General features: G+C 36.8%; 1 protein-coding gene across 2 annotated transcripts in view; it reads right to left on the bottom strand.

Annotated features, from left to right (window-relative positions):
- LOC124643236 overlaps positions 1–6200 on the bottom strand; it is a 110387-nt gene extending 104187 nt beyond the window's left edge. Inside the window, exon 1 of one of the 2 annotated variants that reach the window (XM_047182129.1) lies at positions 5620–6200. In XM_047182129.1, the coding sequence (XP_047038085.1) occupies positions 5620–5772 (153 nt within the window). In that variant the 5' untranslated portion in view covers positions 5773–6200. The remainder of the gene's footprint in view (positions 1–5619) is intronic. The other variant, XM_047182130.1, reaches the window with a different exon arrangement.
- Positions 6201–17475: the final 11275 nt, after the last annotated feature.

Genomic DNA, 17475 nt, shown 5'->3' with positions numbered 1-17475 from the left:
TACTAAAACGATTTGAAAAATTCTTTCACTGTTGGCACGCTACATTATCTCCGAGTAACATAGGCTACATTATGTACAGATAAGGGAAGAAGTTCTCCCGGTTGAAACCGCTAGTTACAATATAAGCTTCATAGAATAACATTTTAAAAAACTACCATCTGTGTAACAGGCTATAAACCAAGACTGTTTATCATGACATCATCAGTAATTCAGGAGATTCAATCGTACCAATATTTAGCAGCATCAAATAACTAATAAATAACATAATCCTTATTAGAGGCGGCGCTAAACAATCACAAATTAATGACGTCATTAAGCGACTCCTTAATGAATGATAACGGTGGTTTTAGCGTTAATGAGCTTCTACGAATACGTTATATAAGTTAAGTGATAATATTAATGACATTTTAGTATTGATCATATCATATGTACTGATAAAAGATGGACATTTACAAAGACATTTCAAATGAAAAGTTGTTAGACCTGACGATATTTAGTTGAGAACAAGAACAAAGTTTTTTTTTTTCGATTTTCAATTCTAAAAAGGGTTACGTTATTCGAAAATATTTCACACGTAATTAACCATTTTTTAACGCATTGAGGATTGCCGTTGAGGGTCCACGGCACTTTAAAATGACGCATATAAGATGAGTCTGCAACGCAAAACCCCTTTCTGAAATTATACGTTTAACTTTTTTATGACGTTACAATACTTTGGCGACTTAATTTTTCTCGTCTAGTCTGATTCATTTACTGAAACGGGGTTTTACCAGTGAATCGGTTTGGTTGATAACTAATACATGTGGACTGACAGTATTTTAGGTACCTAATCCACAATACATAGGCATGCAAACAATGTTGTATTCTATCGGTTATTTACGAATAGCTCTGAAGGTTCTAGGTACCTACATACAGAGTACGGATTTCCCCAGTAGCAGTCTGTAGTTTGATTTTGTTCCTGGACGGTGTCAATAAACTCGTCCCCTATTGCATGTGTTATGATTATATGCCTAGCAAAATATGGATGTACTGAATAATGCTAATTTGTGTACCTTTTTGGAAAAAATTGTGTTGTTTTAAACAACTGTAGTTTGCGCAGCACTAGCACATCATTAGCATCCGACCGCGATTTTATACGTTTACGCGTCCCGTGGGGACTACTTTGCGCACTCGGATAAAAGTATATAAATAGGAAGGCTATCGTTCCTTCCTGTCATTTCAGATTGGTTGCAGAATTACTAGTACTTGCTTCTTCTTATCTAGGCTCTCCGACTATCCTCATTGGAACAGGAATTCCGAAACTCAATCTCAACAAAAACAACCAAGTACCAAAAGCAACCATACAGGATATTTTGCGCACTAGCAGTTCAGAAATATGCGCTTGAGTTCATACTACGATCATTCGGCAACCCGACACGACTGGAAAATTATCAGGCGTTGAAAACAGCTGTGACCTTTCGAAGGATGGAAAGTTCTAGAATTAATAAAAGTACGATCTATCCATGGATTAAGGACCGTTTTCAATATTCAATCAACGTGGTCTTTTGCTAACTAGAGATAGGAATTTGACAAGACTTTAATGGGGCTGCTGACAAAATCCTATCTTTAGTGAGATAGATAGATAGAATATTAGGAAAGGCCCCTACTTACGATGGGATAAGGTTGTAGATCAAGTAAAGAGACCTTTAGTTTCAGAATAAGAGTGAATTACCTACTTAATGCTGCAAGCGGAAAATTCCTAGAACTTACCGGTCTTACAGACAAACTTTAACAGTACAAAAATAACTTGGTATTGTGGTGTAGCCTATACTTATAAGTAAGTTCGTAATGCTAGTGAAAAATGTCAGCTGGTTGTAAAGGAGTGACCACTTAATATGACTCAGGCTAAGAAATGATGTACCTACTTATCAAAGGCGGACTTTGAGCACGACCTTTACATATATTTTTTTCTAAAACATAGACAGTTGCATCATAAAATTGCACGTAGATAAATTCTTAGATAAATACATCTATGTATGAATAGTTTTCGTAAATATGGGTGCGGATTAAAAAATAATAGCGACGTGATGTTTCAAAAATTCTTGCGTAGGTTGATGATAGGTAAGTTCTATAAAGAAATACTACCTGTATGGTATTATTGTAATATTCCTGTTTGAGTTCTAAGGCGTGGAACATCTAAGTTAGGTAATTCAGTAAATGGAAAAAATGCAGCCTTTCAAACGGTACTTCTCCAATTTTTATTCTAGAACCATAAAAAACACAAGTGTCCAGAATTATCTGATTTTGCTACACAAATACCAAAAATACAGACCTAACTACTGGAGCATAGTTGTGTTGTGTCTTTAATGAATCAGAAGATCAACAAATTGACTACAATTGAGACAAAAAATCTTCGAGTCTTCTATTCATTAAGGGAGGTCAGTAGCTAGAGTCTGACAACCAGTCTTACCAAGGGATTGCCGACGCAACTGGGTTGAAGAGGTTAGGCAGGCAGTTGCTGCATCCGGTTAGACTGGAAGCCGACCCCAACATAGTTAGAAAAAGGCTAGGCAGATGATGAAGGCTCTTGCTATACAGATACTGATGAGAAGATCACAGCAGTCAGTTTTATAACAGTTTCATCGGCAGTATTTGTATGAAACGGTACGCATAAACATGGTGACAATAGCGAGATATAATGCATGACTCAGCCACTACAATCATGTTGTGAGCATATCTTCGTTGCCCGCGAAATCCGGTCGGATGATAGACAAAATATTTCGCCGAATCGTTATTACGATTCTGATAAGTAATTTGTTTGGTTAATGAGCGAATTTGATAATGAAATCATAGCTCAAAATCTGTGCAAGTCTAAGTTTCTCTAACAGATTTAGTAAGCTAAAGCTCCGTCATGTTCTCCCTCAGTCTATACAAAAAAAAATCTCCAACTTTAACTAGTTTCACACAAGTACCAGCACCCATATTAAGTCCGATAAGCGACTATTCCTATCTGTCTTTGCTTTGCAAATTCACAAAAAAGAAAAACGTTCATTTTGGATTTATCTGAACCTACCCAAAATGGGACCTTATTTTCAAGCATTTTAAAATTGCCCATAGCTAGCCCATGCTAGTCCAAACATGGTAAAACTGACTACAACTGATAACTAAACTACTACCAACTGTATATGTATTTCACAATGACATAACTGGCGATTTTGGTAGTCATAGTATGATGTGTTAAATGGATGCATGAGGTCATCACCTACCAAAATAAACAGCATATAGGATATATGTATGACAAACATAAAATAATAAGTAGTTTATATGTAGTATAATGTGGCTTTAGATATGTTTAGTTAGATGGAATACTATTCCATAATAAAAAATACTTTTTGTATCCTAAAGGCTCCTAAACTACTAAACCGATTAAAACAATTCTTATACTATTGGGTAGCTACACTATTGCCGACTAACATAAGCAATTTTTTTTTCAGGTACAGGAAGAAGTTCCCCAGGACTTGGATAAACTAGAGGACACAACTTGTCATACATAGTGAAAAAAAAAAAACTATAATACAAAGAATCATAAAGCTAGATCAAGATAACTCTTTCATATTAGTTATATTTTTAGAAAAAAGAAATACAGTTTTATCTTATGGGAAAACTGGTCTAAAATTCATTAGCATCAAAATCCTGTGAATATAAAAGTATGAACAAAAAACGTTGCAATTTATTTAATTTATGACCTTACTTTGAATTAATTATACTAACATGAAGCCATTAAATAAATACAATTACCATTTAAAAGGAATAAATAAAAATAAATGTATTCAAATAATGTATGCATACATGTACCACTTTCCAAGTTAAATAGTATCAATTTCATGGAATAATAATATAATTGCAACAGAATAGTTCTATGTTCTTTTTCTTCCTTCTCTGTTTCCAATCTGTTAGGGGTTGGTGCAATATGTTATCCGCTTCCATTCCTCTATCTACTCTGTTCCTATTAACTATTCCAAGAATCCAGCCTCTACTGCATACTCACTACAAAACTACAGTACTTGTAATTAAGGCTCTATCATCATCTGTCTAGCCTTTTCCCAACTTTATTGGGGTCGGCTTCCAGTCTAACCAGATGCAACCGAGTACCAGTGTGCCACATGGAGCGACTGCCTATCTGATCTCCTCAACCCAGTTACCTGAGCAACTTAAGTGTCATGCTGATTCTTCTCTTCAAGACTAACTCCTATCCCTCTAACTACGGAACTGTAGTAGGTAACAATTCTACACTTGAAACAAAACCTCAAATACAAAAGTGTAACAAATAAAATCATATTCGCATTTGCTTAATTGATTATTCCGACAAACCATGTGGACTCGCTACAGAAAATCCTAGGGCTTAAGTGTAGTTAGTTCAGTAGAAGACTACAATGATGAGCTATTAGCTATCTTACAACTTCTCTTTTGTATCTTCAGAAAACAGTAGCTATGTGTTACTGTATAAATGTATGATTTAAACTTAGACATGATAATATGTTTGTTATAAAGTTATACCAATTTCATTCACCGACATAGACTGTTTTCCTTGGCTAGAGTATCATTATAAGTGTGGGTTTTATTAGTGATATTCAAAAGCATAATAATATGCTTTTAAATTCCTGAGCATGTTGTTTTTAACAACAAAATATAATCATACCTATGAGGTTCAAAAGTAAGATAAAATTGCCTTCTATTTTTTTATAAAACCGCAGTATTTTTTAAAATAATTTAAGGTTGGTAGAAGAAGGCTGCGGGTTGTTCGAAAGAGATACCGCGGCCCTGGTACATAAAAGGTCTATGACGGAACACGACGATTTTAGTCAGTAAGAGTCTGACACTCCCTCACCGCTGCTAACCCACAGCGGGAGGGGTCATTTGATGATTTTACGTCGCTAAAAAAAAAAGGTTGGTAGAAGAAGTCTAAGTAGGGCAATTAATTACGATTATAATCTCTTGTAGTGTCACAAAAATTGTGATAAAATATTAAATATTGTAATCAGTTAAGTTGTAGAAGTTACGAAAAATTCAAAATAATAACCGAAATTAATAAAATTATCACGTAAAGTGACCTTTGCTCGTCATTGTAGGATGTTGATTTTATTTAAATTAAAATTATAAACTGCAGTTAATTATTAAAAACCTGCGCTTGCCGGCGTCCATTGTTTGTAAACAAATAACATATGACCCGGCTGCCGGTTGATGATCATTCCCACACAACTATTCCCACATAGCTTCGTCATAAACATACGAAAAAACCAGCAAAATCCGCCTTGGAATAGCTCAGAAATCCTCAATAGAGTGCCAGGGAGATACAGCAAGTTAAAATCACCATGTGGTCATTTAGCGCGCCAAAATTTGACAATAACTTCGACAAATACTCGAGACGGTAAACTAGTTTTCATGTAATTAATACGTATGAAAACGGAATTATTATATTTCTTTTCTTGCAGGTAGCAGCCAAATACCTTATAATTTTCAAAAATATACAATTTCTCGACAAATTCTACCGCCCCTAGCGGCGAGAATAAGAAACATAACGTAATGGCCGACACACAGTAGTTTCCGATGACTTAACATCTAAATGCGCAAAATACTTACGCTTTCCTCCTCTTTTTCCATTCCAGAGGGCATCTGAGGTACTGCACGGTTAATCGCCGAGTAGTCCGGTAAATCCGGAAGCTCCTCGGCGAGATATATGGGCATTGGTTTCGACGCATCCAGGGCCCTCGCCCTAAACGAGAGCTTCGACATTTTGTTGACAGAACAAAACACGCTAGCGTCGACACAAAAATGCACTTATAAAACACTTTATAGCTCCACTAGGAGGTCCCAAGGGACCTAAAACTAAACTTTGCACACTCTAGTTCGTTCCCATGATTGATTTTTGCACGCACTCAGTCACAATTAACGAAAAACATTAACGAAACTTTACATATTGAGCGTACTTTACAGAAAGCCATCATGGCGGCTTTCCGTTTGGCGGACGACCATGACCAACTTCCACCTAGTACGACGTGCGCGGGAAGGAAACACGCGGGACCAATTTCGTCATTTTCTGTACTATTAAAATTATTTGAAGATTTATTCACTTTTTTGGCACAAAATATTAAAAGTAAATTAGAAAAATATTATTTAGATATAAATACTGATATTAAAACCGTTTTTTAAAGTAAAAATTGAAAAAGTACAGAAATGACGCTGGAAGTTACTTGTCAACTCATAGACAAAGACACTCTATGAGTTACGTTTCGTTATACGCAATGTACATTTTTACGAATTGTTATGCTGTAATTTATGATATAAAACAAATATTGTATATTTATTTTTAAGTTAATACAATTTTACAAATCATTATTTTATATTATTGAGTAAAAATTAATATTATATTTTTATTTAAATGAAAATTGTAAACCATAGACACGTTACTTTTTTGCAAAGGAATTTTTGCTTGCTGCCTTCTTTTTAAATTGCTAAGGAGGGTGATAAACAATAAATTGATTGCTGATAGAGATGTTCGTTTGTGTTAGTATCCAACGTCACTAAATCCAGACCTGCTTAAATAGCAAATTCAACTAAAATAAATTCAGAACTCCTAAATGATTGGCTACTTAATTAAATATAGCCTCCGCACCCAAAATGAACAGAGTAATATGTTTTTAAATATTTTTTTTTCGACTTGAGTTTTGTACCTACAATGTAGAAATATACCAGGAAAACCTGCAGATCACTGTTTATTGAGTTAAGGCAGTGGCGTAGCGTGCCTTGTCGGGGCTCCGTAAAAAAAAAATTGTTTGAATGCCCTTATATGGGGGTAAAGATTTTTCCTTGTCTTTTTTTCGGCAAACCGATTTATTAAATCATTTATAGCTGTTGATGATTTTAGTTTTTTTTTAATTTCTGCCTCTATGAACAATAGTGAGAGGTCTGATAGCCGTATAATACCTATATAAAGCGCTTAAACCAGCGGTCGGCAACCTTTTGTCAGGCAAGGGCCACAAGTTGGTAAAATAAACTGAAGGCGGGCCGCACTTGTTAATTCTAGATTTCAACTGATTTTAGGTTTGGGTTTGGTTTTTGGGAGGCCTATTTCTAGCAGGGGACGTCTATCGATTGCTATGATGAACTGTATTAAGTACAGTACAGGGGTTTGTTGCAAATGCGACCAAGGAGTCCCTGGCTGTGGTAAGATTTTTTTTTTGCGATTTTTTACGGTACCGTACCCAAACGGTAAAACAGGACCTCGCCGCATTAGTGACCTTGCCGTCCGTCTGTCACCAGGCTGCTTCGTGAACCGTGACAGTTGAACAGTTGAAATCGAAAGATCGTTTTAATTCTAAGCAAGAATGTTTCAGCTTTTTCAGCGATTTTTTGAGCAATTTCACTAGTTTTCGCCGCGTAGATATCTCCTACGTACGCATTCAACAAAATGAATAATGAAATGTAGTGTAACGCGAGCGTAGCGAGCGCGAAATTTTTAGTAAAGTTGTACAAGGCCTGAATAAAGAAAAAGAATTGAAAGTACTTAAATGTAGGGCGCGAGCAAAGCGAATTTTTTGTTAGATGTAAACATCGAGCATTCAGTTAACTAACTAGCCGTTTCCCGGTGGTTCGCTTGCGTCCCGTGAAAACTACTTCATTCCCGTAGCCGAACAAAGTATAGCCCAGTACATTACCCGGGGATAGGACATAGCATGGAAAGAGAGAAAAAATCGTAAAATTAGTTCAGAACTTGCGTGTAGTGCACTGAAAAAGTACAAACACCCAACATTTTCGTTTATATTTTCTATATATTTATGTATTTACAAAACGTTCACGGGCCGCAAGAGCACTTGGAGAGGCCTATGTCCAGCAGTGGACTGCTATAGGCTGATGATGATGATGATGATGAAGTAAGACGTCCGTGGGCCGCATGAGGCCCGACCTCTGGCGTAAATAAACAGTGCACTGCACTCCGTGGTTTAACATCCAATGTTAAGTACAACAACGTACACGTACATCGAGATATCGATGAAGGATTCCCCGCTGAGTTGAAGATGAAGTAAGGAAAACGGGGAAGTCCCGCAGCCCGCCATACGATGTAGAGCAGGGGTCGGCAACCCGGCCGGCAATTTTTCTTACCAAAGCCAGGGGCCCCTTGGTGGAATTTGCAACAGACCCCGGTCTTACTTAATCCAGTCGTTATAATCATCATCATAGCAATCGATAGACGTCCACTGCTAGAAGTAGGCCTCCCAAAAACCAAACCCAAACCTAAAATCGCGAATATAATAAATTAACAATTATTATATACTAGTGTATTAGTATAATATAACGATAGAATTAACAATTGCGGCCCGCCTTCAGTTTATTTTACCACCTTGTGGCCCTTGCCTGACAAAAGGTTGCCGACCGCTGAATTGTAGTGTTGCCAACTTTTGAACACACGCTTAAGGCGGGAAAAAAGGAATTGCTTTATAGAATTTTGACATTTGTAAAATAAAATAAATTGGAAAGTTTTTTTTTTCCTTACACACTTTTGGGGCCCCCCGTGGCCCGGGGCAACGTATAATTGATACGGCAGATACAGTGGTAGCTTCGCCCCTGAGTTAAGGATAGGTGTTAGTTTTTAGGTCGTAGAATATAGTTACGCCATCTTTCGTTTTTAACTTGCATTGTGAAAATCATAATTCGGGGTTACCCTCCTAGCTTAGGTACCCGTAAAGTGGGAAGTGTTTTTTATATAGTTCCAAACCTAACGTGTGATTAAAATAATAAGTGGCTGTGAATTAAATTTTTGTGATAATTTTAATACTGTCGGAACTAATCGATAAAAAGTTAAAAAAAAAAGATACATGCCCCCTCTAACTTTTAAAACATAATTTTAGGAAATACATATAAACAAAATCTTGAAAGCAACAATATAATCAACTAGCTCCTGCCAGCGGTTTTACCCGCATCCCGTGGGAATCTCTGCATGAACCATGATAAAAAGCCTTCCTCGATAAATGGCCTATCTAACACTGAAAGCATTTTTCAAATCGGAGCAGTAGTTCCCGAGATTAGCGCGTTCAAGCAAATAAACGAACTCTTTAGCTTTATAATATTAGTATAATCATGAAATTAATGTGTTGAACAGTTTTTGAAAAAAAAAGTAATAATTTTAAGTTTGTAAGTTAACAGTAGGTTCTTATATGCCAGCACATTTTATATTATACTAGCTTTCGCCCGAGATTTCACCCGCGTCGCGTAGCCGGATGGTGACAAAAACTATCCTGAAACCTTCTCCCGGGTCTAAGTTACCTCCCCCCTAATTTTCAGCCAAATCGGTCAAGCCGTTTTCATGTTATGTCGTGACAACGGAAAGCGGGTTTCATTTTTATATACAGGGTGGCCAATCCATAGGCGTCCAAAAGAAAAATTTAGAAGCTCTATGCTATGGGGTATCCGAATCACCCCCATGTATGTTCAGCGATTTTTTTTACTTTAGCAGCTAGAATTATTTTTGAATGAGATGACGCTAGAGAAGTTCACACCTCTCATCCCAGCTGCTGCCATGGACGTGGAAGACACCACGGGCGCCGGGTGTCGAGTGACGTCTCCGGGCCATCGTAGGCGTGGGTTTGTGGACGGTGAGTTTCGGGTGGCTCATCGTCCTTTCGTCTCTTAGAAGACACGGGCCCGTCTCGGCAGCGCGCGTTGTTTCACGTGGTCCTCGAAAAGATTCAGCAAACCCCAGTGGTTTTAAGTCACTAACAGTCTGATACTTTTTCACGCTGCTAAACCACAGCGGGAGGAATCATTTGATGATTTATCATTTAAAAAAGTCGACAATAATTTAAACCGTTTTTAAGAATTAGTCAGTACCAAGTTGGTTTTACCTACCATATTTATTACTTTGGCTAACTTTCACCAGCTATTATGAATAATATCCAGATAAAGTAATTAATTTATCACATTGTCGAGTCAATTTGGGTATTATACATAATGACCAGTGATTATGTATAATATTTATTTAATCACTATAGCTGTAACATATATATGTCGGAGACGGTCATTAGTACGGACACTAAACGTCACGCAAGCGCGCCATCTGGGCCGCGAGTCTCCTAATTTTACTTAAGCGTCATACGATTCACGTTCGACTCGATTCGACTGAGATCCGATCCCGACTCGATTACGATTGAAGGGTATGTGGCGTTCCGCTATTTTTTTTTTGAAATAAACGTTTTTATCCTTTTCTGTCATTCAATAATGAATCATTTTGTCTGCAAATGATTTACGATTGCAAAATGATTGTACAGCAAACTACCGTATGGACCAAAATCACCAAAATAGCAGACCAATCGCACACCAATCAAATGTCAATCGAATACGATTGGTCTTTTATTAGTAGCAGAATGCCCGATATGGTTAAAACTGCTATTGCGATTCGATTTCTACTCGATTTTGACTTTATTAACTTAGGAGAATCGGGCCCCTGATGGCGTTTCCGGCGAAACAACATTTTGGCGCGCTTGGCAAAGTCGTGGTGGTCAGCGTGGCGTCGACGGAACTCAGTCTTGGTTGAGTCGTCGTGTTGCACACATCTCGAAACTGCCCTACGTCTAGTGTACCTAGTGTTATTGCCTAGTGTTGTAGTACCGTTGTAGTATCGTAGTCCATATTGTAAAGTGTAAAGGTTATTGTAACGTCTATCGTAAAATATGGTTCTTCTAACCTAACAGACAGACATGTGTTGCTGGGGAGTTTGTTCCGCCACTTCTTCTCCCCAGCCAAAACACATAGACCCCAGCGGGGCCCAATAGGGCCAAGGCCTGCCGGGGCTGCGGGTTGTTCGACAGAGATACCGCGGCCCTGTCACATAAAAAGGCCCACGACGGAACACGACGGTTTTTAGTCAGTAAGAGTCTGACACTCCCTCACCGCTGCTAACCCACAGCGGGAGGGGTCACTTGATGATTTTTGACGTCGTTAAAAAAAAAGCCAAAACACATAGGAAGTGGCGAAGGGCGGGCGTTCTGGGGGCTGTCTTTTGTTCTGACTAATTTGAATAAACGTTTTTGAGTTTAGAGTTCTTTTTCAGTTATCTCTTTGTGCGATTACCCTAGCTGGTGTCGGACAATAGTGCCATCCTGATGTTCGCCCTCCGACATATAGATGATTACACCTTTTATTATCCTGAACGTAACTCCTAACGTAAAAAAAAGAATGACAAGTTGAGAAAGTCCTCTTTAGATGGCAAAAATCATCAAATGACCCCTCCCGCTGTGGGTTAACAGCGGTGAGGGAGTGTCAGACTTTTAGGTACTGACTAAAAATCCATCGTGTTCCTTCGTAGGCCCTTTATGTACTTACCAGTGCCACTGTCAATCTTTCGAACAATCCCGCAGCTTCGACGAGAACGTCCTCCTTTAGTCTTTAAAAAAGAAAAGTCGTGTACTTTTATTGTGTTTATAACCACAGCTATCCCTAAAATATATAGTTCGCAAAGATTAAAGATGTCTGGGGCAAGTTATCACTCCAAGAGGGTTGAAAATCGATGTAAATACTTTTGTACTGTATGGGTCCGTTCAGATAGACCGGAGAGCAGAGCAAATTCTTAACATGTTGAAAATTGAGTACTTAATATATAAAGTAAGGTTTATTTTTGCATGCGCACTGCTTTTGTCATTGAGAATGTTCGAATGCGCTCGGTGTGAAATAATATGAGGAGCCGACCGGCTCCGATAGTGTGTATTTTTTCTTGACGTTTGGCTCCGTTTGCATGCTCTTTAATTCTCGCGCAGCCGATCGGCTCCGGTCTGTGTGAAAAGAAAAATGCGCGGCCAGTCCGGTTTCATCTATACCAGCGCCCTGGGCGAGATCCCTACGGCGCCCTCCAACTGCGCGAGCGAACCGAGCGCGTTTTTTTTTTAATAGTTAACAAGTGAAAGCCAAAATTACATAAAATGTAGCCCAATGGTACACAAGCCATTGCTGGTTCTGATTGCGCGAGCGAAGCGAGCGCGAAATTTTTTGTTATATTCTAGAACTCAAAACAAAAATTACTTAAAATGTAGCCCAAACGTACCTACATAATTCTTTGTTGGTGTTGGCGCCTATTATTATTATTACTAGCCTATAATGTCCCACTGCTGGGCAAAGGCCTCATTTCACTTGTTGGCGCCTATGTATTAAAATTTTGGGACTTAAAGTAGTACCGTAAATAAGAAAGTTCATATGGAAACTAGAAGTTACGCTACCTTTTTGCTAGGGTAGACTAAAAAATCACTAAAAATCGTAAACAAATATAATAAAAGGCGACTGTGAAGTGAAGAAGCCGCGACCACGGGGAGCGCGAATTTTTTTGAGTATTGGGACATTAAAAGTAGCTTTATGTGATAAACAATTTCAGTCTAAAGTAAAGAAACCGCGAGCGAAGCGAGCGCGAAAATATTTGAGTTTTGGGACGTAAAAGTAGTGTTTGTTCGAGAATGTCTCAAATTTAACGCGGAATTAAACACAAATTCGCTTCGGCGCCCCTGAGCCCGCGGTGCCCGGGTTATTCGCACACCCTGCACCATAGGTTAAGACGGCCCTGATGCTATGCATTTGGATACAGTTCTTGTAAGTTGCGATCTTTGATGAAATTTAAAACAAAATAGGAGTAAAATTCTGATCAAGGATTGGTTGGGGGCGCCTGCGGCGCCCCTTATATCCGGCGCCCTGGGCCGTCGCCCAACCGCGCCCTACCCTAAAACCGCTACTGCGCGCCGATGCTCTCCGACCCCGTCTATCTGAACGGACCCTATATCTACCCTCGACATTCCGTTAGTTGCACAATGATCCATTATTGCCAACACTTTTTATCCTCTTGACAAAGAAACAGTCGGCAATAGGTTTAAGAAACTTTAACTGTAATGGACCTTTCTGCAACTGACGGATTAAAACTTACTTTTGGAGCTTTTTGTGAACAAAACGACAAGCATGTTGATGATTCTATCTACGCTGATGAACTTATATACAATGTACTCTGTGGATGAACTTAGAGAACGGAGCACGAATAATTTCGTACGTTGACCTACCTACCATTTACTTGTCTTTGTTATAATAATAATAAAAGCCCATTTATTTCCAATCTACATAGTTATATACATTGCGATTACTTTTAAATATAAGTTTAAGTATTTATATAGTTTTCCTTTTTCTTCTACTCGCTATCATTACTTTCTTCGGTACCATTGATCGGATTCACGGGTAAAGGCCTCCTCCAGCGTCTTCCAGAGCTCTCTATCCATAGCCTTTTCCCTCCATTTTCTTCGCGCTACCTCTTCTATATCCTCTATCCACCTGTTTCGAGGGCGCCCTCTTTTCCTTTTGTCTTTGTTATACCCGCACATAATAGGTATGATGCGCAATGCAACTGTGTATACTACGTAAAATAAAACAAACAAATAACCAATGTCATGATATTTATTGTTTAAATTATAATACAGCTGACAATTTACCGTTTATTTTAATACAGGCGTGTTTATAATGCTGTTAACTTCTATAAAAACCATTCAAGTGATTGCTACGTTATTTTTTACTAGATATTAATTATGCTTTACACTGTAAAATTATAAGTAAAGGTCAGGTCAGAGATTTTATCCCTTTATCCCTTGAAAAATTAACCAATTTAGAATGAGAAGAATCTTGGCGAGACTGAAGTTACATTTCGCTTCATATAAACTATATTGTATATAGCACGTGCGCGGAAATGAAAGAATAGCGTACATTGACCTACCTACAGATGTCTCTGTTACACTCGCGTATTTATATTGCCGTCACGCTTGCATGTTGGCTTCTGCGCGAACATGTATGCGCAGGTCAACGTACGGAATTCTTTCGTTTCCGCGCATTTTTATAGGTTACTCACCAAAATATCTTACTGGTGGTGTAGATCGTAAAGCCTGTGAATTCATAATTTTACGGTGCAAGAACACATTCGGTACAAACCTATACTCAATACGGTGAAAATATATATTTATCTGTCGTGTGCAATAAATATAGTGACTTAAAATTTAGTAAATTCGCTTATAAATAGTGTTCACATTGAATTTATTTTATATTTTGATCATTATCTATTTGATGGTATAATACATAACTACCTACAATTTCCGTGCAGTTGTTAAGCAGGTTAGATTTCTTTGACTATCATAATATATTTTCAAGCATGGCAACAATACCAATAATAAAAAAAACAATCATACAATTTTTAGTATTGCCATATAATAAATGCGTCTCGCCATATAAAAAAATGTCTAACACTATAAAACCTTAGATTTTGTACAAATTAATCTTTCAATGTATCTTAACTAGTAATATGCATAAAGTTTAAAAATATTTTGCGAGTGACAGATTTATTTCTGAACATGCCATCTAGAACTGAGCCTTGGTCACTTTCCCAAAGAGGATTTTTCTTAGACAATTATTGTAAATTCCTATCTCTCGCAAACTACTTTTATAAGTTAACTAAACTATCTTAACATTCACAAATTAACAAATCGTTTCACACTAACATACATAACATAACAAAACGTACTATTTAACATTACTTAGAATTTTCACAATCAGTGCTTTTCTATCTAATCCATTTCTTATTTCAATATTCCACTTTTCACAATCCATCTTGCAATCATCAAACATCTTTTTAATTTCAACCAAAAATAAGATCCTTTATTAATTAATGTATAATATAAATCAATTAAAAACATCCGAATCGAGAATATCCTACTTTTATGGAAGTCGTTAAAAAATATACAGAAATATCAGAATCGAGAACTGTCTTCTTTTTGACAATTCGTTGAAAAACCGCTTAAAAATACAAGCCATCGTAGTTTTATCTTAGTAACTCAGGCGTAACTATGTCTCTTGAATGTAATAAAATAAATCCGCAAACAATCCTTTTGGTTGTTCTCAATAAAACAATAAATAATCAATTTTTTGCCAATTTGATTCTTTATACGACTAGCGGCTCTTGACAAAAATACTTTACGTAACGGGATGCCTGGTAGATACTAAATAAAATATATCTAAAGGTAGGTATGGTAATCGCCAAACTTAATGGCGGTTCGTGACTAATTTCAGAGCACAAGTGCGCGGATGTAGCCCATACATTGCCCTCCCCTACTCCCACCATCTGCTGATACACAAAAATATGTTCCTAACCGCCATAGAGTTTATACAAATTGCCAATGGACGTTATAACGCCAATTTAAGGGTTTCGTAGCTAAAGAGTAAAACGGGACCCTATTATTGGGACTTCCCTGTCCGTTTGTCAACAGGGGCACGATTCTGCTATTTTAAAAGCGATATACGATTACAGATTACTATATGTAGCAAGCATACTATTCACATCCGACTGAGATCCAATCCCGACTCAATTACGATTGAAGCGAAAGTGGCATTCCGCAATTTTTTCTTTTATCAGTTTTTGTGATTCAATAATGAATCATATTGTCTGCAAATTATTTACGATTGCAATATGATTGTAGAGCAAACTACCGTATCTATAGACCAAAATGGCAAATATAAGACCAATCGTATTCCAACGACATTCGATTGGTCTTATATTAGTAGCAGACTGCCTGCTCAGGGTAAAACTGCTATTGCGATTCAATTTCTATTCAATTTTGACATTATTAATTTAGCAGAATCGGGCCCCTGATAAGGCATTAAGTACCTATGCAATTTCTGCACATACGACGTGGCTTGTCCTTCGTTGCTTTTTTAAATTTGCATATTACGAGTTTCATTTTAAGTGACTTATTTGCCAAGCATCCCTTGATGATTTATAAATACACCTTTCGTCAAATAACTTTGCTAGTCTGAAGTTGGCTACTGGTGACTTTTTTGAGTTATCCTATCCTTGTCATACTCAACGGATTTTGACATAAGCATTACAAAATTCTCGTAATGCCTCTGTCTAGCAAATAATTTGGGCTGTTTTTGAGAATCTGGCGTTTTTTTTATTTTTGCAATATGTAAATGTAAGGTATTATTATTTTATGTAATTTTAGTGATTTATCTATGCTATCTAGCTTTCAAGCAGACCTGACTTTGTTTTTATGCCTTTTCAAATAGATTAAATTAGGTCGTTTAATATTTATTTATTATGGATTATTATTTTTTATTATATCGTCTGGGTATATATCGAAGTTTATAAATTATTGAGCAGTAATAGATTTTATGTAACAGTATTTATATTTCGATACATATTAAGTTAATATTATGGTATTCAAGCTAGCATGTATTTAGGCGTTTTATAAAAACTAATGTATTTAAAGTTAATTTTAATTAACCTTATCAATATTGTAAAAAAGCAATGTTTGAGGAAACCAGTCATTTACAATCTGTCCAGTCAGATCGTAAAACTGTCAACAAATTGTGAATGGACTTTTTAGTGATGAAAAAAAAATGCTTCATTAAAATTATTAGTAAGATCGACTATAAGTTCGGCCATTCAGAGAATGCGTTCCTGACACGTCGCGATTGAACTGACGACGTAACTTTGCAATGGCGTTGCAGTTACGATAAAAATATTTTTGCTGGTTGTTTACCGTTTTAACAATTGAGGAGCATTAAAACAACATTATTATATCAATAATCAATGAATGTTATAATTTTGTGCCAAACTGAGTGTCAAATAACTTGGTAAACAATATTTTTCTAAATCTATACTGCGCTATTACAAGGTTATGTCAGCGGTTTATATTTTGTAGTGCTGTGCTAAAAATAACAGGCAAGTATCGTAATCTGTTCTTATACAGTTATAATATAAAATAATACGTTTTGATTTTCTTTTTAAGAATTGGAAAATAATGGACTATAAGACTTAATTATAACGTTTATGAAATATAAAAATAAAACTATGACCAAACCGCATTTTTATACTTAGATTAAAAATGGTAACCCCAAATGGCGTTATGGGCCGCCATTTTGTGACGCTAAAACAGTCGTCCGTTGTCGTTTCGTGCGCATAGACCACGTTTTTCAAGTGTTTTCGATCTGTTTTTATTTGAATACCCGGCTTTTGTTAGACCGAGATATCAGGATTGATTCTGTTATTGATAATAATATAATTATACATGTAGGCGAAGATGATGATGAAGACACCACCTCCTCAAGCAAATCGGAGTCTGATTAATATTCTGTTCGCACATTCAATTCAATGTACTTGTAACAAAGAATAAATAAAACAATTTTATTATATGAATATTACCTTTTTTTGGTTTCCACTTAAATAACTAAAATATAAAACAAATGATTCCGCCAATTTAAAACGAAAATAATCTTAAAATAATGCGGCGGTTCATTTTGAAGGAACGGTAACGAACTCAGTGTTATGTTGTGCCCATCACTAGTCGTGACTAACTGATAGGTGTCAGGAACGCATTCTCTGAACGGCCGAAGTATAAAATAACTATTTTAAAAAAATATGAAGAAAACTGCCAA

This window comes from Helicoverpa zea, chromosome 27, assembly GCF_022581195.2.
Source record: "Helicoverpa zea isolate HzStark_Cry1AcR chromosome 27, ilHelZeax1.1, whole genome shotgun sequence".
In the NCBI taxonomy this organism is placed as follows: Eukaryota; Metazoa; Arthropoda; class Insecta; order Lepidoptera; family Noctuidae; genus Helicoverpa; species Helicoverpa zea.
The sequence above is the reverse complement of the archived record's forward strand: the minus strand, read 5'-3'. Positions and strand labels throughout refer to the sequence as shown.